Here is a 26,789-nt window from a genome sequence, read left to right on the forward strand (position 1 = left end):
CTGTGGTTTCCCCAGTCTGCATGGTCCACGGTCCCTGGGGTGGATGGAGGCAGGGCCCTGGCCATCCACGTACTCCCTCTCCCAGCATCGCCTTGGGGCACAACATCCAGGGCCTGACCAGAAATAACTCCCCCATGAGCAGAGGCAGCAGCTAAGAAAGCAGAGCCCCTGTCAGCCCCAAGTAGCTTTTTAAATGAAAATCTGCCAGACGCACGGTCCCTGGGCTCAGGAGGCAGGCCCAGTGGGGCCCACAGACCACAGCCTCTCAATAGTGTGTGAAACAAGGTCAGATGAGATGGGGCATCAGCAGGACTCACCCACCAACACAGTGCCTAAAAGTCACAGGGCGGGGGGCGGGGGGCAGTTTTCCCAGCTGACTCTGCTGGAGCCCGAATTGGCAGCACTTCTTGTCAACACCCCTGACCTCACACCTTGCACAGGAAGCCACACGTGCTCAGAGACAAGCCAGAGGCCCGGGAGCTCCCTGGCCGACACCACGTCCAGAGGAGGAGCCCCTCGACTCAGAACAGCTGGGGGGGGCCCCAAAGAGAAACGTGGGCTGTGGAGAAAGGGGATCATAGGGAGGGCAGGAGGGAGGCCCTGGGTTCTGGGAGCACCAAGCTCAGGACAGCCCAGGCTGCTTGGGCAGGGGGTGTGCCCTGGCTTTGGAGACACACAGAGGTCGTTTAGGTCACACTTGGGGAGAAGCCAGGTAACTGGGCTGCTTTAGGGCCAGGCCTTGTGGACAGAGAGAGCACCCTGTCCTGGGAGGTCTATCTGGACGCCTTGCACAATGTCCACCCAAGGGGAACCAGGACGGGGACAGCAGGTCAGCAGGCCTGAATGTCCACAGGGACGCAGAAGGTTCCAGTGTGTCCCTCTACATATCCACAGAAGCGCTGATTCCCAGGACCTGGGAGCCCAAGAAGCTCTCAATGTCCCTTTCACTGTGAAGTGGGGGGTAAGAAAGTACTAAGAAGCCATGACTGAGGAGAAGGGATGTAGACACACCTGCTGGCTCTGCCTCCCCTCACCCCGCCACCTCCCACCAGGCCTCCTGCACAGGCTCTCCACCCCACCGGTCTCCACAGCTCCAGGGTGGCCGACCTGGCACAGAGTAGGACAGTCTGTACCATGCAGACCATCGACTGCCAGGAGCCCCTCCTCTCTGGAAATCTGGCCCATCCCAGAGGGGCGGGAATGGGGGCTCAGCAGGGTCTCACACCCCTGGGCAAGGTCCAGGGCTCCCTGCTACTTGCTTGGGGCTCTTTCTCCCAGAGCCCACGGCCACCTCCCGGAAGACACGGCTGAGCACAGACCCAGTGCAGCGTCCCGGCACACTGAGCCTATGGGGAGCTGTGGCCAGGCCCCAGCCTGACTGCCTGGCTTTGTTCCCAGCCCCGGTTGGTGCCTTCAGAGGCAGGACCGCCAACCACGCCTGCCCGAAGCTTCCAGTGCCCAAGCCCCACCATGGGGAGGGAGGGAGGTGAGCGGCTGTTCTTGCCACATCAGAGCGAGGGAGGGTGTGGCAAAACCAGGCTCATCCACAGGAGGCTGTAGCCCTGGCTCCCCAGACTACCTCACCTCCTTCCCTGCTCCTTGCAGGAGCCACAGAGCAGACACAGAACAGCTGAACAGGGCCCAGCCAGATACCACCCTCTTCAGGAAGCCCCAGGCTGCCCCAGGCAGTCTCTCCCAGCATAGCACATTCTAGCATGTGCATCCCCTGCAGCTGAGTCTGGAAGCCAGCACATCCCACAATCACACACAGCCCCCAGAGGTACTGTCTCCTCTCTGAAACCAAGGTGTGTCCCGTAAGGGACAGCCCAGGGCCGATGCACTGCACCCTTCCTGCAGGCGCTCTAGGGGGTACAGCAGGCACACACAGTGGGATGCCTGATTATATAACAGGACATGACGGGGACGAGAGGAGTGGGGTCAGCCCAACTGCCAGCATCACCCCCTCCCAGAGGGAGCCCCAACACCACACCACCTCCCACTGTTCTAGTGGCCGACTCCACCCCAGGCAGTGAGGCGACCGCACTCGCAGCCCGCTCCCCCGCACGGCAGTACCTGTGACGTCCAGCTCCTCCTCCAAGCTCTGCATATAGAGCGGGCACTTCTGCTGGATGAAGTATAGGAGCTCAACTGAGTTGGACATCCAGAAAAGAATGTGCTGCAGGTCTGGCACCAGGCCAGCCATGGAAAAGCTGGCTAGGGAGATGGGCTCCTGGCTGCCAAGACAAAAGACTCAGGGTTACTCCTGGATGGTAACCCAGGGAGGCTGAATGCACCACACTTTGCAAATAAGGCTGTTCGTTCCAACGGGACGCCACCAAAACCCACCGATGTCAGGCTGGGAAAGGGAACGCACAGATAAGTTGTTGGACACATGAGGCCAGAGGCACACATCCTACAAACCTCGCAGGAAGGACAGCCAGTGGCCACAGCCAGCAGTAAAGGACTCATGTAAACTATTTTCACATCTTGTCTTCGGGGATTGAGATAATGAAGGCACGTTGAGAAGAGCGTGTGAAGTGTGTGTGTGCATGGGGAGGGAGCAGCCCACGGCTGGTAGGATGAGGAGCAGGAGTGTAGTGTGTTCTTTATGTTAGCATAAGTGACAGAAAAACCAAACAGCAAACAAACAATCTTGGGAGGCGCATGGGCAAGATTAGCTAAGAACTAACTGGTCATAGCTAGAAGTAGTTGGAAGATTTAGAGGTCATTGTCAGAAAAAAAAAAAAGAGGCTGCCACTGAGATCTACCGGGTGCTGCTGACACATGCTCCTCACACAGACTCTATCAGGGCCGCTCACTGCAGCTAGTTAAATCGGAAAGCCACCAGGCACGGGACTGGAACCCTCCAGTGCCTTCAATGATCCCCATCACAAGCCTCAGGGATGACCAGCCGGGAGTGGAAATGGTCCTAGAGGCACTCCTCCCTCCCAAGCTGGCACCTCGAGGCTCTGAGCTCCCTTTCCAGGGGACGATGACAACGTCAAGGCCCCCCTCCTCCAGAGTCCAATGGACTCCAGCCAAGCCCAGATCCACCCTGGCCCCCTCTCCTCGCTTCTTGTCTCCCATGCACCAGCCCCTAGGACCCAGGACCTCGTGTCTGTGAGCTGCCCATGGTGACAGGAAGCTCCCAGGCACTGTCCTGACACCTCTCCAGAAGTCTGAGGGTGCAAGTGGCAAGGCTGTGCTGAGCTCTGGGAATTCCTCAATTTCCAGCGTCAATGGCTGGTGTTTCTGGGCATGATACTGCATCTCATCCCACTCCCACAGCAGAAGCAGGTCAGCAGGCCATGCTCTGGTGGCCTCTGAGGATGCCCTGACGCCCAGCGCCCAGAATGTTGTCTTTGGTGCCACCATGACCACACCTAGTGACTCTCCTGACAGGGAGCACGGATCCATTTACAAGCAAATCAAACCATCCAGGTGTGACTTGGTTTGGTCTGAGGGGTAGCCTGGGCTGTCTGTCCAACAGTCCCAGGGACTCCTCACCAGAGAAACATCTCTTGTTGGTGCATGGTGATGGGCAGGCCAGGCAACAAAAGGGCAGCTTCAAGGACAGTGCTATCCCCGGGACCGGCAAGGGCACAGACTCTTTACTCCTGCCTGGTGAGCTGGCAAAAGCCACAGCGGCTTAGGGACTCCCTGTCATTAGTGATGGTCACACCCAGGCTAGCAGGGAACTAGGTCCACAGGAAAAGCCACAGGCAGCCTGCATGGGCCAAGGCGGGGACCTCAAGCTCCGTTTCACACATTCCTCTGATGCCTGCAGGCTTGTTGTTCTCTAGGACTAACTTCACTGCTGTCATGATAGTGTGACCTCTCTGTCCTGCTCCCGGGGAGGGAAGGAACTGGCTTCAGGCTGGGCCTCCTTGTCTTCACTGCTAGATAGGTCACTGCCACTGCTGCCACCCGCTCCTCTTGCAGGACCCTGAGTGCTGTTCCTCCAAATCTGTTCCACACACTCGCATCATACACGCATATCCACACAGGCGTGAAGAGGTACATGTCAGTGAGAAAGGGATTAATCTGGCCCTTCAGAGCCTAATTCCACTTTGTTTTCGACATTCACTGCCCTTCTCAATTTCACCCAGAACTCAAAGGGACAGACAAGCCTCTACTGACAAACAAACCAGCAGTATTGCCAACTGGAGTTTCGGTGTCGAATCCCGGAGAGGTCAGTGCTGATGCACACCTGCCAGCCTCAGGCCACATACCACAGTGCACAAATGAGTGTGGTGAGGTCCGTCCCATCCCACTCCGGTGAGCATTTGGGGGGGGGGGGGCGGGGGCGGGAACAACTTCATGTATAGGACTCCAAGGTCAAAGGCAATAAAAGCCAAAACAGACAAGTGGGATGACATCATACAGCCAAGCTTCTGCAGACAGAGGAAACCATCACCAGAATGAAAAGGCAATCTACAGAGTGAGAAAAATATTTGCAAACCATCCATCTGAGGGGGTTAATTTCCAAAATCTATAAGGAACTCTTATCACTCAAAAGCAAAAAAAAACAAAAAACAAAAACAAAAAAACTAAGCACCTGGTTAAAAAGTGGGTTAAAGGGGATCCCTGGGTGGCTCAGCGGTTTGGCACCTGCCTTTAGCCCAGGGCGCAATCCTAGAGTCCCAGGATCGAGTCCCGCGTCGGGCTCCTGGCATGGAGCCTGCTTCTCCCTCTGCCTGTGTCTCTGCCTCTCTCTCTGTCTATCATGAATGAATAAATCTTTAAAAAGAAAAAGTGGGTTAAAGACCTGAAGAGACATTTTTCCAAAGACGACCTCCAGGTGGCCAACAGGCACATGAAAAGGTACCCAGCATCACTCAGCATCAGGGAAACGCAAATCAATACCATGAGGAGAGCTCACCTTACACCTGTCAGAACAGCCGTCATCAAAAAGACGAGATGACAAGTGTCGGTGAGGGTGTCAAGAAACTGGAGCCCTTGTGCTCTGCTGGGGGGCGGGGGGGGGGATGCAGAAAGGTGCAGCTGCTGCGGAAAACAGGATGGACACTCCTCAAATTAAAAATAGCACTAACATATGATCCAGCAATTAATTCCACTTCTGGGTATTTACCCAAAAGAATTGAAATCAGTATCTCCAAGAGATATCCCCACTCCATGTGTTCCGTGCAACACCATTCATGATACGGAAGATCTGGAGTCACACTAAATGTCCACCGAGAGAGGAAATAATAAAGAAAATCTGGTACATAATACAATGAAACATTATTCAGCCTTTAAAAAAAATCAAGGAAATCCTGCAATATGCTACGACACAGTGAACCTTAGAGATGTTATGTGAAGTGAAAGAAGCCAATCGCAGAAGGGAAAATATCACAGGATTCTGCTTAGATGAGATATCTAAAACAGTCCAACTCATGGCCTCAGAGACAGAACTGTGACCTCTGGGGCCGGGCCGGGAAGGGAGAGATCAGAAATTGCCAAGATACACTTCAAAATTTAAAAGAGTGGTTCACTCGTTAAGTGTTTTTACCACAATAAAATAAATAAAAATAAATCAGATCAATGGGTGCTCTGATGTAAAAATGTTTAAATCTATTTGGGAAGCATATGGGAAAGTATTACTGAAATTATTACTAAAATCAAATGCATTTTTGTTAAGAAAAATTAAATTAAAATTTAAGAAGTTCAAAAAATGTTCAAAATAATTCATGAATAAAAAATAGAAACTAAGATAGAAATTATGCAAGAAAAAGGAAATAATCAATGGAACAGAAATGAAAGAAAAAGTAAACAGAAACAAAATTGGTCCTTTTAAGCAGATGGCAACAGACAAATCCCTGGGAAGATAAATCAAAGGGAGGTAAGAGGAAAGATAGAAACCCAAGAGGAATTAAATAGGGAGATAATACCACAAATACATGAGAGATGAAAACAGTCCTAAGAGAATAAACTTTTATTCCAGTAAACTTCAAGAACAAAAATAGAAGTCACCGAAATCAACACAAGCAGAAACAGAAAACCAGATATGCCCATAATCACTGAAGAAGTGGGATCAGCAAACCCAGGGGCCACCCAGACACTTTCATGGGCTACTTCTCACACACCCCAGAACCTGAGTCATTGGCCCACACACCCTGATGCAGGGAATTGGACACAGATAAGGCTGGCCAGCTGGGTTTCTGTGAACCTCACTGTTTAAAAAAATATATTTTATTTATTTATTCATGAGAGATACAGAGAGAGGGGCAGAGACACAGGCAGATGGAGAAGCAGGCTCCTCAAGGGGAGCCCAATGCAGGACTCAATCCCAAGACCCCAGGATCACAACCTGAGCCATAGACAGATGCTCAACCACTGAGCCACCCATGCATCCCTGAACTTTGATATTAAAGTCAGACAAAGACAATGGAAAAAAAATCCTACACCAATTTGACCTATGAATTCGGATGGGAAACGCTAATTAAAATGTCAACACATGGTAGATCGCCATGCCACACAAATCAGTAGCCATGAAGGGTTTAATCCCAGGGATTCAGCTGTGGTCAGAAAACCTGCAAGCACAGCACCCACACTCACGGGTTCCCAGGGGAAAAGGTGTGATGATCACAGATGCAGGAAAAGCACACAGCGAAGGTCAACAGTCACTGGCAATGTAAAAAGCAGCACCTCACACAAGCACCTGAAGCCCGAGGCAAAATATTCATAATGTGAAGTTCAGGTGTGGATCCTTGGGCGACTGGATAGAGTCTGTGCTCTTCTGTATTTTGGAAAGGAGTCACACTTGGATAAAGAGGAGGGGAGAGGGAACATTCCCTGAGGATGGACACAGGCCTGTTAAGTTCTAGAATAAAGACTGGGCAGGAATGCTGAAGGGAAGGCCTCGATTTCCCAGTGATCAGACACTCAGGAGGGCGAGGGCTGCATGAGCCCCTAAAACCTCAGCTGCATCACCTCCCACATGTCCCTACAGCTGGGGGGCAGCCACACTGGCCAGCCCATCACACGGAGGTTCTGTGCAGGTCCCCCCACCTCAGGCAGGCCGGCTGCCACCCTCTGAAGCCAGGGCTGCCCTGTGGGGCCTGGTCCACACGGAGCACTGCCCAGGGAGCGAGCTGGATGGCAGAGCCTGGGCCTCCCCTGCAGCCTCATGCCCCCAGGCACGAGGCACGTCACTTGTCATCAAACACTTCCTTCCTCTGATGTGGCGCTGGCTTCCTGATGTCAATAGGAGCTGGAGAGCACACATATGTGAGCAGCAGGAATTCCACGCTCCACTTCCAGCCCGGGCAGAACAGCTCGGTGACCCCAGATCCCTGCTGCTCCTGACCCGGCCTCCATCCCTCCCTGTCTATAGTGCCCCCACTCTTGAAGGCAGCGAGGACCATTCCTCCCTTCTCTGCCTGGGACCGTGGCGGATATGTAAGCACGCACGCGTAGTGACGGCCTGCTTTACAGACGCCAGGAGCAGAAACACGATCGAAGCAATCCAGGGCGCCAGGTGTGACTTACAGTCCTGGGTGCCCTTTCCTCATGACAGGCAGTGACTACCCCTTTGACATGGCTCTTTGGGGGGTTGCCGCACATGCACGTTCTTTAAGTGGGCCAGCTTGGTGCAGGCTTTACGCCCCTGCACACGTGCAGTCATACTACCGCCACTCCTCCGGGTGCTTCGTCTACTCGGCACTATTTTCAGATTTGGCCATACAGATGCAGCGTGCAGTTCATTCCCTTTCACCGTCGTCGCCAAGTATACACTGCATAAATGCATGGCATGCTGCCACAGGGCACATGGGTGCCCTCGGACCTCTGCGCTTACAGAAGAGGCCTTGAGAGCGCGCCTCCCAGCCATTGTGTGAGTACATCTCTCTACGGGGCCCACATCAGAGGGGGACCAGCGGGTTGGGCACGTGCACGTCTTCACCGTTGATGCCAACCAGCTTCCCAAGGTCCAGCAGCGGTGTGTGAGTATAAACAGCCCTTTCCATGAGAAGAGATGAGGGGAACAGAAATGCACTACCCTAGCTCAAAGTTGGGGGTTGTACATTCTCCTAAAGAGGCAGGTTCGCTTTAGCAAAGCCATTACGGTAGGTGAAAGCAGGCCAAGGCTCCAGAGAGCATCTCACCCCCTCGATCTAACAGACGCTCCAGAGGAACTCCCCAAGCCCAGTGCTTCCCAGGGTGGTGAGCACAGAAATGGGAATGGTCACTCAGAGACAGGACTGTGTGACAGAAGCCCAGAGCTGACCCCAGCAGTGTCTGGGGGGCCCTCTGGGGGCTTGGCTCCATGGGGAGGTGCAGGTCTCCCAGGAGCTAGGGGCCTAAGTAGGGGCCATACTTACAGCTGTGCCTGCTTCTCCGCCAGTTCTTTGGTTTTCTCCTACAATCAAAAAGACAAAAAAGCAAACCTGAGAAAAAACAGGATACCGCAGGATATGTTCAATGCGACCACCACTAAATTCATGGTATGCCATCCACATAAAAACCACGGCAGTGTCATTGTGGACATCCTGTACTGTGCGGCTGTTTACTGGAAACTAGGCTGGAAAGGATCATTTTCCATCTGATGTGACACCTTTCCATTCCATTCCTGAATATGATATGCATATTTCCTGCAACAGACAGTTTACAGTTTACACCCAGCTCGCTGACATGACCACTGGCTCTTCAAGAAATAGTAAAGCAGGTCAAATATCCTCCAAATACCAGAAGAATCTACTAACGCTCCTCTTGTTAAGCTTTATACATACGCTTTCCACTGTCAGCCACAGGGGTGATGAGTACATGTGTGTGCTTGAGTATTTACAAGTACGTTTAAACATCCCAATGGGGACACGGGTTTAGGCAACCTTTTCTGTCACTTTTAATCAAGAAATGGCTCTTGCTTCAGCAGCAAGTTGTTATCTGGCTAAGCACAGCCCCAGGTGCCGACTCTGTTACTTGTTCTAGGATGTGCTAATCTGCCTCGAGTGTATGGAATAAAGAGCATGGTTGATGCCCAAGAAACAGTGAGACAAACGAAATATCCACAGCTCCTGACAGACCAGGGCTGAGACTCACAAGCAGCACAGTGGGGAAGCATGCCGGGGATGGCCTGGATCCAGACTCCTCTATTTATGAGCTCCAGACCTTGGGTGAGGTTGTTCACCTCGACGAGCCTCAGTTTCCCTAGCCAGGACATCAGATATGTCATATTGTCTAACTTACTAGGAAGTGTCAGGTCCAGGGCAGACTTAGAACAGTCACAACACCTAAGCATCAGGCCTTCGGTCACCGTAGGCCCCAGTGTGATCAGGCTCCTGCACTGCACGGATGTCATCTGCCCTGTGCTTGGACCCCACACAGGGATAATACTGACATTGCTCTGCATGAGAACTGTGGTACGAGGTGGGCTCAGATGCCCATGATGCACACAGATAACTTACACAAACCTCTGGGTGTGACAGCCCATGTTGGCTTTTGCTTTTAAAAGGTTTCAAACATTTTAAGTGCAGATTTTAATCTGGGGAATCTCTCTAGTTTACAGGCCAAAATGAATGGGTGTCTCTGAGGGACTGTGTGTAACTGCCAGCTATGCTTCTGGTCCTAGGGAGTCCAGTCACTGGAGGGGCAGGAAGAGATGGAGGAGGGGGGAGTCGAGTGCTGGACTCAGACAGCCTGCAGTAGCTCTTGCCCTGGCCCTGTAGGGACAGGCTGTCTGTGCCCCCAGGGGACATCTGGCAGTGCCCAGAGCCATTTCCATGAGGGAAGGGCAGCCACTGGCGTGCAGCAAATAAGAGCCCAGGGACACTAGCCAACAGCTGACAGTGCACAGCCTGGCCTCACAACAAGAACTTCTGCCCAAACGTGCATGATACCGTGCTCTAGAGACCCTGATGGAAGGAAGTTTTACAACATAGAGAAGTCAACCAGTCCTGCACCCCCACCACCAAGCTGACAGGGGCTCCACGGTGGACTTTTGGCAAGAGGCACAGGGCACTCAAGTCAAATAGGTGCTGAGGGCTTGGGACTCCAGGGCACATCCCGGCTGTGCTGGGCCTTGGGGAGGGACATAGGACCAGAGCTCACAATGCCACAGCTGACCCCACGAAGACAAAGTGCCTTTCCCACTCCCCCGCCCCAGGACACCCCAGGCTTCCTACGGGTGAACAGGCAGGGAAGGCTGGCCCTCAGAGAGGAGGGACTCCTGAGCTCCCCCAGGTGGCCACAGCCTCCATCCAGCTCCTCCCACAAGCCCCCACTCCCCATCCCACCCCGCTGAAGAGAACAGCACCCCCATGACTGACCCAGACTGTCTCTCGGATCGCCTTGGCTATCTTGAGCAGGAGCTGCCCAAATGAGCCAGGCTCCAGGCGGGTGGCTGAGTGCTGGATGCAAAGGCAAAGGAGGAAGGCAGGGGTGAGCTTGTGGTCGTCCCCACTGGGCTCGATCAGAGTCATGATTCGCTGCAGCAGTGCATCCTCCACTTCAGGCTCAAACTCCAGGTGCAGCAGCCTCGGCCGGGGTGGGGGGACCCGTGTGGAGCCAGAGGTGGAGGCGCCCCGGGCCCGGAGCGAGGCGCCACACATCCTGCAGCTCCGCGGCACGGCACGCAGTCGGGCCAGCGCCTGGGCAGGCAGGGGCTGGGCCTGCGCTGGGTCCTTGAACAGCAGCAGGTAGTAGAGGCCGAGGGAGAGCAGGTCCCCATGGCGCAGCACCACTGCCCGGCCCCCGACCTCAGAGAAGTTGACAGAGACGGGTGCCCCGGGGATGGGCTCCAGGACCAGCCTGCTCCCTGCCTGCTCTGGGCCGGAAGGCTGGTGCCTGCGGATGGTGCAGTGCAAGGGTAGGATGTCGGGGGCCGAGAGGCTGACACTGGGCTTGCTGGAAGGGGTCCTCTGGCCCACCGTGTGCTGTTCCCGATTGAGCAGGTACACCAGGCTGTCCTGAAATGCAAATACTAGACCTCAGGAGCCACCTTGGGAAAACCCATCAGCGGGAAGAAACAAAAAGGTGTCCCAGTCCCTGGTTACCTAAGCCATGCGGCCAGGACCGCCAGCCTGGGCCTGCCCTGCCCTGTAGCCCTTCCGCACATGCTGCTTGCCCCTAGCCTGTCCCACATCAGACACTCACCCTGTCCCCAGGGGACGAGGCTTCCCAGAGCAGCCTCAGGGGCACACCAGACACCCAGGGATGACTCTGGCTCTCAGACAACGAGGCCAGACAAGGGACAAGCTGGGCACAGACACTGGTTTACAGTCACAGCCAAGTGCCATCAAGCACCCCCCGCAGGTGATCGGTGACAAGCTGTGTGCAAGCACCCTCCTTTGCAGCTCCAGCTTAGTGAGGCAGATGTCTCCTCATTAGACAGAATAGGGACAGGACTACAGCTTCTCTCAAAACCCTAATGAGATTCAACTATACCATAAAGAAAAAACTTCCTACCAGAAAATTCATGAGCCTGTGTTTCTTGAGCAATATGTCTTAGGAGTGCAGAAAACAGGACGTCAACCTAAAGCAGCTAGTCAGCGCCCAGAAAACCTGGCAAGATCCAGGCAACACCAGTCTGCACCACCAGAGACCCCTGATGCTGGCCTCAGAGTGTGTACAACCACGGGGGGTGCCCTCAACTTACCTTTCCCTCATTTAAACTCTAAAAATCACACCCAGGAGTAGAGATAGAACATGCTAGTGAGACATGCAATGAGTGGAAAAGCAGGCTCTCTGAGTACACACGTGCCAAGAAACCCTCACCTTTTCATGCAAATGCCACCCTCTGCCCACCTGTTTCTTCAAGAAACCCCCTCTGACCTCTCTGTGGGTACTCAGCCTGAGAAGTCACCCTTGTGGTTGAGCATAGGCCCCAGTAAAGCCTCGCCCAGAGCCCTCATCTGGCCTCTTGTCAATTCCTACTGCTTGGAAAGCGTAAGGCCAGGTTTGGTATGGCTAACACCTCAGCACCAGAAGCCCCAACACCACACAGCATGCACCTGGCGTGAGCCAGAAAGGAGCTCAGCAGATCTGCACAAGCGAGCAGACAAAGGAGCTTCCAAGGGCTATGCCCCTGCAGACAAGGGCCCCAACAAAAGAGGGAAGTGCCTGACTGGGGGCCACTCTCCTTTCTGGCCTCCTCAGACAATGCCTCCCATGGTGCCCTCGAGGCCATGTGCTCCTATCTGGACAAGGGGACCCCCTGAGTTGGGGTCCCCAAAGCCAGGGCATGACATGGTCTGAGACACCATCTGGAAGATGGCAGACAATTCTCTGAGAAGGAGCCTGGTACTGAGTGAGCCCTGTCCTTGCTGCCTCCTACTGTAGCCTGTACAGAGAATGTCCTGGAAACAAAGCATGGGGGAAGCCTCCACTTCCTCCAGAATCTAGGACGGCCCCCCACAGTGGTCCCCAGCACCCCATTTCTACAGCCTCATTGTCACCAGAGCGACTGCAGCCCACAGAAGTTCACAGCTGACTCAGCTAGCAGCAAGAGGAGGCTTTCTACTCTGAGAACTTCCAGCGGGCCCTCCTGGTCAGCTCTCGGGAGGGCAGCTGGGCCGTCATGGGGGCACAAGGGGGTGCACTCACGTGCTGTTGGCTGTAGCCCTGCAGAAGGAGTAGGTGGGGAGACTCATAGAGTGAGTAGCGCATGGTTTCCTGGCCGCGTTCCTCAGGGCCTGGGGTGGTGGCCGAGCTCAGGCTGCTCTCACTGACTGTGCGGCGCAGCCGGGGTGTAGGGGGGCTCTGGGCACCCTCTGAAGCCAGGGCTGGGGTTCCCTTGGCACGGCTCCGCTGCAGCCTCCGGGCTTGGGCGTTTATCCCTGAAACAGAAGCAGTACAGGGTAAACAGAGCTTAATAAATGAGGCCCACCTCTGGGTCCTTCTGAATTTAGATCTCACGGACCCACTTCTAACACTGGTCACTGTTTTGTCAACAGATGTGGAGAAGATTAGAGGACTCCACCCTCTGATCCCAACCTGGTAAGGCTGGGCCACCTCTGGACTCCCCTTGAAAAGCAGGCAGCCCAGCTGTTCATGTCTAGAGGAGCCCTACAAGGAGCCCCATGACCCACCCAACAGCCTCGCCACAGCCCCTCCCCTCTAGATGACAAACGGCACTGCAGCGTCGACTTCTGCCAGGGTCACCGTGCCAGGGGCTCCTGGTGCGTCACTGCACTGTGCCCAGAGCCCTGCTGGCCCACCTGTGTTTGTGTGTGTGCGCGCATGCGTGTGCCTGTGCGTGCGGGGGGGGGGAGGTTGAGGTGCATGTGTCCGTGTGCATGCATGCGTGCTGTGATCAAATGCGACGAGACCTATTCACAGCTCCTGGCCCTCCCCCATTTACAAGTAGGAAGCGGTCCATTTGCCCTCTGAGCCGGCTGGTCTCTGTCTAGGACAGCACGACTGTCCCTCCCAAGGATGCCCCGCCACGGCCAGGTCGGAAAGCACACACATGCACACCAATACGCTCACAAGCACGCCCATGCAGGCGCACACGCAAACCCATGCACACACAAACATGCCCATGTATACACGCAGGCACACACATACACATATGTCCCCCTGCCTGGGCCGTGAAAGACAGTCTTCCATGCCCAGGAAGCAGTCTTTTAAACTAACGCTGCTGGAAAGCCGAGAAGCCAGATGGAGCCCAGGAGGCCGATCTCCTGTCACTCCCAACAGGGCTGACCCCAGCGCTTTTTTTCTGAGCCTTCTGCTGACTCCCCTCCCCACAGCCTCCATCCACCCCTAGCTGCAGCCTCCCTTCCTACAACCATTCCACCCAGATCAGACAAAGCCAGGGCAAAGGAGGGAGGCTAGCTGGAGCAAGGGTGCTCCCTTACCAGAGACCTGCCCTTCCAGGAGGAAGCCCGCTCTTCTGTAGCCACAGGGGGCTGGGTCTGCAGGAGGCCCGGCTGGCAGAGGAGCTGCAGTGCAAGGCAGTCCGCCTGGGCGCCTGCTGCTCCCCGCCCGCCCGCTGCAGAGCCGGCCAGCCACTGGCAGGCAGGAGCAGTCTAGGGCACGGGGAGGTAGGGCGGGGAGCAGGGGAGGAGGGGGGAGGAGAGTAGGGTCAGGGGGCAGGCCAGGATGGGGAGAGTAGGCGGGAGGTAATAGTAGGGGGAGGAAGGAGGGGAGCAGGTGGGGGGGAAGAAGGGGGAAAAGCAGGGGCTGCTAGGGAGTATGGGAGGGGCAGAAGGAAGTGTGGGCCAGGTGGGGCCAGGAAGGGTGGGGGGAACATAGAGGGGAGCAAGTAGAGGCTGGGGGGGGGGGCAGATGGAAGCCAGCTTCCTGCCACTGTACCCCACCCCCACCTGCCCTGTCCCACCTGCTACTCTTAAGGAGGACAGACCTCAGTGCCTATAGCAGCACTGTACAACCATGGGGCCGTGCCTGAAAGAAGAAACATTTAAAAACCAGTCCAAAATGATGTTCTAGCCTCCCAGCTTTTCCTCCATCTAGGGCGGAGCCATGGGCCAAGATAAGCCTCAGAACTACTTCCCAGAAGTCCAAAGCCTTCCAGAGAAAAGGGGGTCCTTTCCTCTTAGATTCTCAGGGGCCCCCCAGATGAAGCCTGAGAGACCAAGGTAAGTGTCCCCTGGACTGCAGCCCCACAAGGGAGCTCACCACCAAGTAGGCCCCACTGCAGTTGGGCTCCTACCCCAGCAGACAGCCCTCCCAGTGCCCAGGGCTGGCTTCCCTGACCCCACTGTGGAAAGCAGTGGTTCTCACCCTGCCTGTGCTCAGACGCTCCTGGGGAGTTTTAGTTTTTGTTGTTGTTTTTTTATTTTTATTTATTTATGATAGTCACACACACAGAGAGAGAGAGAGAGAGAGAGAGGCAGAGACACAGGCAGAGGGAGAAGCAGGCTCCATGCACCAGGAGCCCGACGTGGGACTCGATCCCGGGTTTCCAGGATCGCGCCCTGGGCCAAAGGCAGGCGCCAAACCGCTGCGCCACTCCTGGGGAGTTTTAAATACTGCAGCTTGGTCGGCTTCCAGGTCTCCTTACTGGGTCTTTGGACAGCCACGTGAACACCAAAGCACCAGGGCTGAGGAGCAGTGGCTCAGAGGCCAGGCCATCAGAAGTGACGTGCCCACGGCCAGCACGGCTCAGGTGCAGAGTAACCCACAGCACCCAGAGAACACAATTCTGACATGACCCCATGTTCACCCTACAGGTGGCATAGCCAGAAGGACCCTCACACATGCATGGACACTGAATGGGCCATGTGACCCTCTGTGGGCCTGTGTGTTCACAGGATGAAGATGCTATAGGGGGAAAAGTGGGGGCCACGTGTGCACCCAGAGGTGGGGGGAAAGCAGACTGGAGTATAATAGATAAGGTAGGATGCCAACTGTTTACATGCTTCAAAAGCCATAAAACATCACTGCATGTTGCTCATGGTTTACTTATGTGTGCAAGTGAGGCTATGTTTAAAAACGGATAGAAAAGGCACACAGTAAATTCAAGAAATGGCTGTGTTCCAGGTGGGGAGCATGGAGTCTGAGGATGCATATAACATAGCACAGGTGACAGGACACGATAATGCCACAGACTGTATCTTTATGCATAATGTCGTATATGGTGTTTTATTTTTATTTAAGAAAACTCTAAATCAACACAATTTTTAAAAAAGAGTTATGTCAATTCTGGGAGGAAGGTCTTTATACTTCTACTTCTTTAAACTTTCTTAAAATAAAAAAAAAATCATAAACACTGTGGAGGCCTCCCCAGGCTGTGACCACGGTTTCCCTGCAGCGGGGTATGGAGTTTCAGGGCCTGATGAGGCCCCCAGAGATGCGCCCCAGCCCCGCCCCCACTGAGCAGCAGGACCCGTGGCTTCCAGAGGGCTTCTAAGGACAGCCACCTTCCCTGCTGATGTCTGATTTCACTTCAGCTTTGCCGTCATCAGATTCATGCATCTGAGCAGCACGCAAAACCAGGACAGATCCGCCAAACTCGGAAACGACGTTCCCAGTTCTGGGTGGAGGATGCCAGGTGGCACACAGCTGGGCAAAATCCTAGCCAGACGCACCCCAGTAACCTCCAAAGGCCTGGCGTGTGCCGGTGGCCTGTGCGGCACAGGCGTTTTCGAGGCACTCTGCCCTTGGGCCCCTGCCACCTGTGATGCGGCTGAGGAGCCAGGGCACGGGGGCCACTGAGTCTGGGGCCTAGTGGTTGAGTCTCTGCCAAGAGCATGCTGGCCCAGCGGCCAGCCTCCCACCAGTCTGGGATTTCATTCACATGGGGGAGACTGAATGGCAAATCACTGCTCTTCAGCAGTGAGTTCTAATGAAATAAAAGGGCCACAGCGTCCACATCTTCCATGGCACAGGGACTCCAGGTAGAAAGCTATTCATCCTATGGAAGAGCGCCAAGCCTTGCCCGTGGGTGAAGGAGATGCACTCCAAGGCTGGGAAGCCAGAATAGGCCCACTCTCCTAACACACCCATTCCCCACCTCTTCCAAGATGGGCCAAATGTCCTGATCCACACATTTTCCTGCTATGGTGCAACTGAGCTCATTGGGGCCAGAGATTTTGGCCTGACTCTGCATCCCTGAGGGACACTCAGGAATCTGTACTTTATAAAAATGCCCAGAAGGTTCTAGAACACAGCAGACAGGCACAGGAACTCCTGTTGAGAATTTGTCCCTCTCCTTTGTCCGCAGACAAAGCCCTGTCTACAGAAATACACTGAGCACTTGGTAAACTTACTTGAGCACCTACCAATTTACCTTGAGTTTGGGATTTCCAATTCTTTTCTCTAGATGAATGTATTTATTTGTCAGTTCCTAGAAAGGTGGCAGATATGGAGCTCCCCGCTCCACCCTTACATACCTGCTCTGGTGGAAAAGCAGAAACACATTCAGCAGAGGAGTGAAAGCGAGGGTCTGGGTAATCTGAACCTGGGGAGGCTTCTGTGCTTCCCCAGGGCACACACAAGGGACCTACCATTGTATTCCCACCCAGTGACACATACAGGACCTACCTTGTCATGTTCTCACTCCAAGGACACACACATGGGACCCACAATGCCACCTAACACTTGCTAATACACATGGGCACCAGACCCAGAAGCAAAATGATTACTTTCCACATTCTAAAAGGATAATGAACTCGAGGAGATTCTGAAGTAACAGGAATCACAGGCCCTGATGGGATGGATGTGCAGGGTCCAGTCTGCCTCTCCTGAATTGTTTGCCTCTGACATGGGAATTGGTAAGGGGTGCCCTGACCTGCAGAAGGTGTGACCGTGATCGAGACAGTGAGAGAATGCCAATGTCCATTCATAGTGGCCACGTTTACAAAAAGGAGCTCGCTTTCCCTGGCCACTGGCTCTTGCTAGCTCCCTCACCTGCCCAGAAACCCACAAGCATGTGGCTCTCTGCAGGGCAGGGAGCCCTGGTTCCTCCCCTACTGGCTCAGACACTCCTGGGAAGGAAGAGGTGGGGTGACACCCTGGGTCACATGGCTCTTTAACATTCAACTCCCTCCTCCCACCACAGCAGGTTGGTACAGATGTCCCCTCTGCTGGTGGAGAGGAGAGGACTCTGAGCATACCAGGGGTGGTAAAATTAATTTTGAAAACAGTTGGTAGCTGTCACCAGAGCTCCAGTCATGGGCCCAGTGCTGGCTCCAGAACAGCACTGGAAAGAAAAACACAGCTCTTTCCTGAACGTCACTAAGTTCAGGACAATAAATTTAACCTGCAGGGTTTACCTCCGAATCCTGTTTGCTCTTCCCTCCTGGACTCTGAGAGTTTGAAACAGTATGTACAACTTGGAAACTTTTGTGTTGCTTATATCCATGGCCAGGGCTGGAGGTCTCACAGATGTGGTTACCAGTGGCTACTAATGGGGCAAGAACTTGGTTCTGCATAAGGGAATTTTACTAGAATTAGGGGAATTAGACTATTTTTAGATGACCTCTAATAACAGTTGGGGATACACTGCTAACATACAGCATTGCTGCAAAACACAGAGGGAAGCTCAAGCAAGTCCTTTTGAACTGGAATGCCCTTTCCTACTTTAGCAAAGAATGGGATGGAAGCTCTTGGTACCAAGCAATCCTGGAAGTTAATTTTTTGAATTTGAAATGCACAAAAAGAATGACCAACTCACGGATAATTTGGTGAGTGCCTATCTAATGCATAGCCAGCCTTATTCTGGGCATTTTGAATTCCACTTCATTCTCGCATTAAACCCTATAAAGGTTTAATACTGAAGGGTAGATGGAAATATGTTAGCTTAGCTTTTTAGGACCGGTCTGACTATTGGAAAAGGAAATTCTCGGGACACCTGGGTGGCTCAGTCAATTAAGCAGCTGCCACTGGCTCAGGTCATGATCCTGGGGTCCTGGGATTGAGCCCTGTATTGGGGTCCCTGCTGAATGGGCAGCCTGCTTCTTCTTCCTTTCCAACACTTGTGCTCTTCTTCTCTCTCCCTCCCTTCCTCTCTCTCTCAAATAAATAAATAAAATCTTTAAAAAAAAAGAAAATTCTCAACAAAATGTGTACTGAGCCCCCCTCCCCTATCAAGAACAAGCAAGGATGCTTGCCATGACCACTTCTGTTCAACATTGCACTGGAGGTCCTAGCCAGTACAATTAAGGCAAGATAAAGAAATGCAAGGTTTAAGAATTGAAAAGAAAGAAAATTATAATTATTTTTCAGACATTGTTTATAGAAATTGCAAAAGGATCTATGAACAAATTACTAGAATTATGAGGTGACTAGACATGGTGAGCGTGCTTATTCAATCATGTTTTCATATAGGAGAAACAATGAGAAAAGGATATATAAAAGTAACAATGTCATTTATAATCATGTCAAGAAACATAAAACTACTAGAGAATAAGTCTACCAAATGATGTGCAGGATCACAACACTGAAAACTGCATAACACTGCTGACAGAAATTAAAGGCCTAATGAATAGACAGGTAAATACCAAGTTGATGGATTGTACGGATGTCCGTTCTCTCCAAACTGGTGTGTAAGCTCAATGCAATCCAATTGCAAACAGGGTCTCAGTAGATGTTGCATGGGCAAGTGTGTGTGTACCTATAAACCCATGCACAGTTAAGTGTGTAAAAACTGGTAAAACGTATATGGGAATACAAACAGCAAGGTAACCTTGAAGGTCAGCGACAATGCTGGAAGACTCGTACTACCAGATGAGAGCCTATTCTAGAGCTATAGTAACTGAGAGAATGTGGTATAAGGACCAAGAGACCACTGGAACAGAAATGAGTTCTGAACCAGAATCTCACATCAGCAGAAAAGACAGTCTTCTCAATAAATAAGGCTGGATCAATTGCATTTCATATGGAAAAAAAAATGAATCATGACCCCTACCTCACACCACCCACAAAAATTAACTCCAGATGGATTGGAGAACTAGCCATGAAGGTAAAACAATAAAACACTGAGAAGAAAACACAGGAAAGATCTTCATGGGCTTGAGTACACAAAGATTTCTTACATGGGGGGAAGGTGCTGCTCACAAAGGGAACACTGCCCTTGGGAGCTTCTGAGTGCACTGGACAGGTTACAGACAGACACCGCCAAGCACATCTCTTCAAATATGACCATTGCACTGGTCAGAGAAACAAGAAAGTTTCTAGAGGGACCCTAAAAGAATCTGTTTCTTTCATCAACCAAACTAAAAATCAGATATAATAAAATTTAACTGTGTGGTTTGCAGAGTAACAGTGAAAACTGAACTCACAGCCTCACCAAATTTCCCATGTGAAAGTTAAGGCACTGACTGGGGAAAAGCAGGACCCTAAACCTTGGAACAGAGAAATCAGGGTAGGATCCAATGAAGCTGGGAAGCTTCAATGCCTGATTCAATCTGAGCCTTACTTGCCAAGAGAACCAGCTGTCCTCCTGTGTCTGAAAAAAATGGCCTTCCCTTGCTTACGGAACCTACGATAGCCTCACCTGGGAGCCCCAAGAGGCTGCCTCCTTCCCTGAACACCCACCTTTACCCTTGTTAGCACACTTTGGTGCACCAGAGCCAAGTTTTAGAGGAGAACAGTGCAAGAGGAAGCTGAGCAGCAAGCTGGGCAATAGGCAAGCCGCTCTGACCCTGGGGATCCGACAGCACTGGGAGAGTCTGTAGCAAGGAGGTCTGTGGTGTGGTCCCTCTGGGGGTTTTGGAGCATGCCTTCTTCCTTCCTTTTGAGAAACAACTCCTGACCTGTTATTGAGTGGGAACTGGACGTCTCATAAAGCAACATTACAGGACCGTGCAACCTAGGTTCCCCTCACTATCTGGTGCGGTTTCTGTTTTCCTGACTGACACAGTAACTGTTTTAAGAACTTCTCTTCAAAAGAATGTAAAGCCAAACTACAGAGTAAGAGGAGATATTTTCAGTATATACATCAGAAAAAGGACTCATCTCCAAAATCAGTATGAAAAAGGCAGATGCCCCAACAGAAACTAGACAAGGGTTTGAAAAGATACTGCAAATAAAAATATCCCAAATGGTCTTTCAACATATGGAAATGTGGCTAACCTCATTAATCATCAGATATACAAATTAAAACCACAAAGCAATACCGCTGTACAACCGTGAGAATAGATAAAATGGGAAAGAACAGGCAGCACCAAATGTGAGAGAGAAAATGGAACAGTCAGACCTCTTACACACTGCAGGCACACACACTTGAAAAGAGGATTAGGAGCATCTCCTACAGCTGGACATCTGCACACCCATTGGCCCATCGACTACATTCCTAAGTATATACTGGACAGAAATTCACGCATTATCATAAGGTAGAGCCAAGAACATTCACAGCAGCATTATTCAACTATTGAGTCCAAACTGGAAACAACCCAAGTGTCTGGCAACAAGAGAATGGATTCATAAATCGTGGTGTATTCATATAATGCAATACTGTACAGCAATAATAATGAATGAACTCTTCCCTAAGCAACTAAATAAATAAGTCTTTAAAATATATTAAGCAAAAAACAAATTTTAAAAAAAGGCCAGACACCAAAAGGTATATGAGATATGATTCCATTTATAGGAAACATAAGAAGAGGCAAAACTGATCTTTGGTGTTCAAAGATAGCTGGGTCAGTGACTAATAGTTGGGAGGGAGATGAGGGAGCCCACTAGAGTCCTGGTAATGTCCTATCTCTTGATCTGGGTGCTTGCTGCACAATGCACTCGCTTTTTGAAAATTCACTGAGTTGCACACTTACAATCCATGCACTTTTCTATTGTGTGCTATATGCTGTATTTCAATGAAAAGCTTCCTTCCAAGAGAAGGAACTCAGGTGTTGAGATTATCATATACAAAATATGTATATGTAAACTTACCCTGTTTAAAGAAATAAAACACACCTTGAAATATCTATAGAGAAAAATAAACTATAAACAGTAATGCCAGGTTTGTAAAATAACCAATTAGAATCTCCAGAAATGAAAAATGCAGTAAAGAAACTACAACTTCAGGCAAGCCGCTCTGCAATAGTCCTTGCAATATACCAGACACAACAGAAAAGGGAATCCAGCGAACCAGAAGACCAGTCAAAAGAAATTATTCAGGAAGTGGTACAAAGAACCAGGCAAGAGAGAGAAAATCTAGGAAAGAGCTAAGAGACACAGAACATAGAAAGAGAAGGGCTGACATGTGTTTAAAACAGCTCCAAGAAGAAAGGAGTAAGAATGAGGCAAAGGCATTATTTGAAAAGAAAACAGTTGAGAATCTTCCAGGACCAACTGAAGAATCCAGCTCATAGGTTCAGAAATGCAGTAAAAGAAAGAAGAAAGACATCACAAGGAAACCACCAACTCATCTCCCTTCTGAATAAAGATGTAGATGTCTTCAGCAAGACACTGGCAAACCAAATCCAACAACGTATCAAAAGGATACATCACAAACAAGTGGGATTTGTCCCAGAAATGCAAGGTAGACTTAAGCACACAAAAATCAATCACCGAAATACACCAAATCCACAGACTAGGAGGCCAAACCACATGATCTTCTCAGCAGACATGCACAGAGCTCTGGACACTTGGAATAGCTGAGGAAGTGTCTCAGCAAATCCTCTTCCCAAAGACCCACACACTCAAAACAGGCCAAACCATTGTGTAGGAAAAAACACACACAGATGGTATCACTTAAAGCAAGAAAACGGGCATGAGGAAATCAGGACTATGGGTACTTGTGAGGGGGAAGGCAAGGGCCAGGTCAGGGGGATGTGGTGCAGACCACCGCCCCTGTCTGCTCAAAAAAGCAAGTGGGAACGCACCAGTGTTAGGAGCACAGCTCGGGTGGGCAGTGCCCACTTTACCATGTTCCATTGACCCCAGCGCTCATGGTTTACACCCTTTCCTGCACATGGTCCCTTGCACCACAACTACAGTTACGCACACCCCACCTTGGCCTCAGAACCACATCGCCTTGCCTTTCTATGGCACAGAGGAAGCAGCCTGGCAGGCTGAGGGGCCTGCAGGAGACACTGGGGACCCCAGGAGCCAGGGACACGGTGCCAAGACTGCTCATGGTAACCATCTATACCAGCCTAGTCGACATCAGCAGTTCAGAAAGTGGGCTGCTGCAGGGATGAGTGGAGTCTCGTCCACTTCTTCCCGGTCCTTGGTGCGCCTCTGTCCTGTGCTCCTACCGCCTACTGCCAGCCCTTCCACTTCCACCCACCAGTCTCCACAGCACACTTCCTTCTCTCTCCCCAAGGAGCTGCCAAGTGCTTCCTTACTGCAGGACACCTGGGAATTAATTCCCGGAGAAAATGGAAATATCCTAAGCCTCCTGAGTTTTCTCTCCATGTACCCTGGGAGGGATCCAGGAAAACTTCCAAGGGAACAGCGTCCCCCCCGACTCTGTCTATAGTGGCCCAGTCCTTAAGCTGTGTCATGGGTGCACAAATGGTTTGTTATGTTATTCTGTATCTGTTTTCCATGTGCTTGACTATCTCAAAATCCAGGACAGAGAGGTATGGGATGAGAAATAGAAACACTCTGTAAACATTCTAAAGACCACTCAACCTCACAAATACTCCAGGAACACAAACTGGAACAGAGGGAAACCATGTTCCTCTGTCAAATGAGCAGAGAATTTCAAATGATAGAATTATGTGATGGCGAGGAGACAGAGACGGACATTCTCAGTGCTGGTTGGAATGGAAAGTGGCACGGATCCGCCCCCAGTTTTAGAAATAGCTATGGAGACATGTGGGCTACACCAATATTAGATATAGATGTATCACTATCTAAAACTATCTCCATTCTTCCACAAAGGAATCCCACTTTTAGGCTGTTGTCCTATAGGAAGAATCAGAAAGGGATCAAACACTTATGTACAAGATGTTTATATAAGCATAATTTATGGGAAAAAATGGAAATATTCTTAAAATCCAATAGGGATATGGCTAGATATACTCATTCACTGGCATTAAAAATTATGTTCATAATATGAGCAAATAAATATGTGTTAAAAAAAAACAGAGGAGGGGCGCCTGGGGTCTCAGTCAGCTAAGCATCTGCCTTTGGCTCGGGCTGTGATTCCAGGGTTCCTGGGATGGAGCCCCACATCAGGCTCCTGGCTCAGCAGGGAGCCTGCTTCTCTCTCTCTCCCCTGCCTTTGCTTTCTCAAATAAATAAAATCTTTAAAAAATAAATAATAATTTTTAAACATTTATTTTTTTATTTTTATTTATTTATGATAGTCACACAGGGAGAGAGAGAGAGAGGCAGAGACACAGGCAGAGGGAGAAGCAGGCTCCATGCACCGGGAGCCCGACGTGGGATTCGATCCCAGGTCTCCAGGATCGCGCCCTGGGCCAAAGGCAGGCGCCAAACCACTGCGCCACCCAGGGATCCCAATTTTTAAACATTTAAAAAAAACCAGAGGACATATAACTATATATGTAGCTTGATTTAAATTGTGTAAGAAAGTAAATATAACATTAAGAAGAGACTGGAATGATAGGAGAGGACATTTTAGGTGATGTTTATTCTCTTCTTTACACTCTCCCTATTTTCCAAATTTTCAACAATAGAAATGTCATTTTTTAAGTGCAGAGAAATTGCATATTTTTAAATTTTATTTTATTTAAATTCAGTTAATTAAACATATAGTGCAGTATTAGCTTCAGAGGTAGAGTTCAGTGATTCATCAGTTGCATATAACACCCAATGCTCATGACAAGTTTCTCCCTGAGAAATTCCATTTTAAAGCACTGATGAGCATTATTTCTGTGGTAAAACCTGGACCCTCTCACATGAATTTGAGTCTCAGTCAGAAAATGACATTCCCTCTTTAGAAGAAACTAATAAATCAATTGAGATAATGGGTAACCAACTAGATAAAATGCTCAAGCCATTTGTCACTTACAGATGGAAACAGAGCCTTCCAGAACTGTGGCCAAGAAAGAACAGTGTGGCAGAAGCAAGAGTTTTATTTAGCTGAACCCAAGGCCCTATCTGGTTCCCCCAAGATGACGAGATGGCGCTAAGCCCGCTCTCAGGGAGGACAGGGTGGCACAGTGACAGCTAGCACAGACTAACCTGCGGGCCGCTTTCCACTCTCACCCCAGCAGGTGGGCACCCCTGGGTCCAGGAGCAGCTCTTCCTGCCAGAGTGGAGCAGGGCCATCTTTCAGTAGGAATCCTGTCCCCAGAGAAAGGCCACTGTCCTCACTGACTGCTCTGCGCACCCCGCCCCTCCATTGCTGCTCTGGAATGAGCTCCCCAGGCTCACCCATCACTGCAGGTTGGAAGAGACAGCTGAGGACACTGCTTTGAAAGTAGAGCAAAAAGACAAAGATGAGAAACTGGGAGACAAAAAATCCAAAAAAACAGATCCAGAACCTGAATAACAGAAGAACCAGAAGAAATCATCAAGAGAATACCATATTTTTTAAGAACAGAAGATGATCATGAGTTTTTAGATGAAAATGGTCCATTAAAAGTCCAACACACGAGAGATTAAAAATGCATGAAGGCTCAAGATGTGCAAGGGGATAGGGATCCCTGGGTGGCGCAGCGGTTTGGTGCCTGCCTTTGGCCCAGGGTGCGATCCTGGAGACCTGGGATCAAATCCCACATCGGGCTCCCGGTGCATGGAGCCTGCTTCTTCCTCTGCCTCTCTCTCTCTCTCTCTGTGACTATCATAAATAAATAAAAATTTTAAAAAAGATAAAAAAAAGATGTGCAAGTGGATATATTTTGAATAAATATCATAACAGTTAAAACAATTCTTTTTAAATAAGAAGGTAAGACTCTAACATCCGGGTACAAACATACCATCCCAAGGCACACATGTGACTCTTCAGAGCGAGGCTGGGGGCTGGGGAGGAAGCAGCATAAAGAAGTTATGTGCTTCCAGAAGGAGAAAAAAGCTACCGAGCATGAGGGGTGAGGAAACACAGCACCCAGCAGCTTCTCAGAGGGCTCTGTAATGAGAAATGGGCCAATCCCTTCAAAATTCTAGGAAGAAAGCTGTTTTCATTCTAAAACTCTACACCCAGATATTAATCAAGCATTAAAGCAGGATAAAGACCTTTTTAGACACACAGGGTCTGAAGCAATTTTAATTCCCTTGCATACATACTCTCAGGAAGCTACCAACTCCACCAAGATGGAGTGAATAACCGAGACAAGGAAGTGGGGGGGACAAGGAGAAACAGGGGGTCCTTCCTCAGGGAGAGGCCCACGGGAATGATGTGGGGCAGCCAGCCCGCACTGAAATAAGGTAGACTCCAAAATGCTGGAGTTCGGGATGCCTGGGTGGCTCAACGGTTGAGCATCTGCCTTTGGCTCAGGACGTCATCCCAGAGTATCAGGATTGAGTCTCGCATCAGGTTCCCTACATAGAGCCTGCTTCTCCCTCTGCCTATGTCTCTGCTGCTGTGTGTCTCTCATGAATAGATAAATAAATCTTTTTAAAAATGCTGGAATTGGTAAAATACACCATATATCCGAGCATCCTGAAGTAAGGTAATTGGCAGAGAGCTGGGGAATACTGATTAGTGAGAAAGAGAATACAAACAAGAACCACAATAATTAACTTCAAAGAAACTAAAAGTTGGACAAACAGAAAAAGTAATCCTTGTATACACCAACATTCAGTTGTGCAAAGGCGCACCTGGCCACAGAAATGTGCACCCTGGTCCTTTTTTTTTTTTTTTTAAAGAGTTATTTATTTATTCATTCATTCATTCATTCATTCATTCATTCATTCAGAGAGAGAAAGGCAGAGACACAAGCAGACTCCTTGCAGGAAGCCCGACATGGGACTCAATCCCAGGTCTCCAGGATCACACCCCGGACTGCAGGCGGCGCTAAACTGCTGCGCCAACAGGGCTGCCCTGCACCCTAGTTCCTAATCCAACCACCACTCTGACGCCCTGAGAGCACCAGCCATGGGAGGTGGATGTTTTAACAAGAGCCATTCTCATCTTCATGGTAGGAAATCACTAGATGTGCCCCAAAATCAAAACAAAAAAATCAAGTATAGTAAGATAAGCTTGTTATTTTAAGCTATGGAATTAAATGACAAAGAAGAAATAGTCTCGGATGATACTGATTCCCTTGGAGGAGGGCAAAATTGGGAAGGGCAGGCTGGGGTGAGGAACTGTGTGTGTGGTCTTTGTTTTTGTTTTTAATCAGTAATAGGGAAGTACAGCCTTAACTGTGCACCTATGTAACTTTGGTAAAAATAAGTAAACTTTTTTTTAAGATTTTATTTTTCTTATGAAAGACACACATAGAGAGGCAGAGACAAAGAGGGAGAAGCAGGCTCCCTGCAGGGAGCCCTATGCAGAACTTGATCCTGGGACTCTGGGATCACGACCTGAG

At 50.6% G+C, this 26,789-nt stretch overlaps 1 protein-coding gene across 1 annotated transcript in view; it reads right to left on the reverse strand.

Moving 5' to 3' along the window:
- Positions 1 to 26,789, reverse strand: part of RADIL (Rap associating with DIL domain) — a 64,537-nt gene that overhangs the window by 12,449 nt on the left and 25,299 nt on the right. The window contains exons 2-5 of the mRNA XM_077907661.1: positions 12,541 to 12,773; positions 10,266 to 10,904; positions 8,322 to 8,359; positions 2,074 to 2,234 (exon numbers count right to left, since the gene is read on the reverse strand). Of these exons, the coding sequence (XP_077763787.1) occupies positions 2,074 to 2,234; positions 8,322 to 8,359; positions 10,266 to 10,904; positions 12,541 to 12,773 (1,071 nt within the window). The remainder of the gene's footprint in view (positions 1 to 2,073; positions 2,235 to 8,321; positions 8,360 to 10,265; positions 10,905 to 12,540; positions 12,774 to 26,789) is intronic.

The sequence above is a fragment of the Canis aureus genome, chromosome 8 (genome assembly GCF_053574225.1).
Source record: "Canis aureus isolate CA01 chromosome 8, VMU_Caureus_v.1.0, whole genome shotgun sequence".
NCBI lineage: Eukaryota > Metazoa > Chordata > Mammalia > Carnivora > Canidae > Canis > Canis aureus.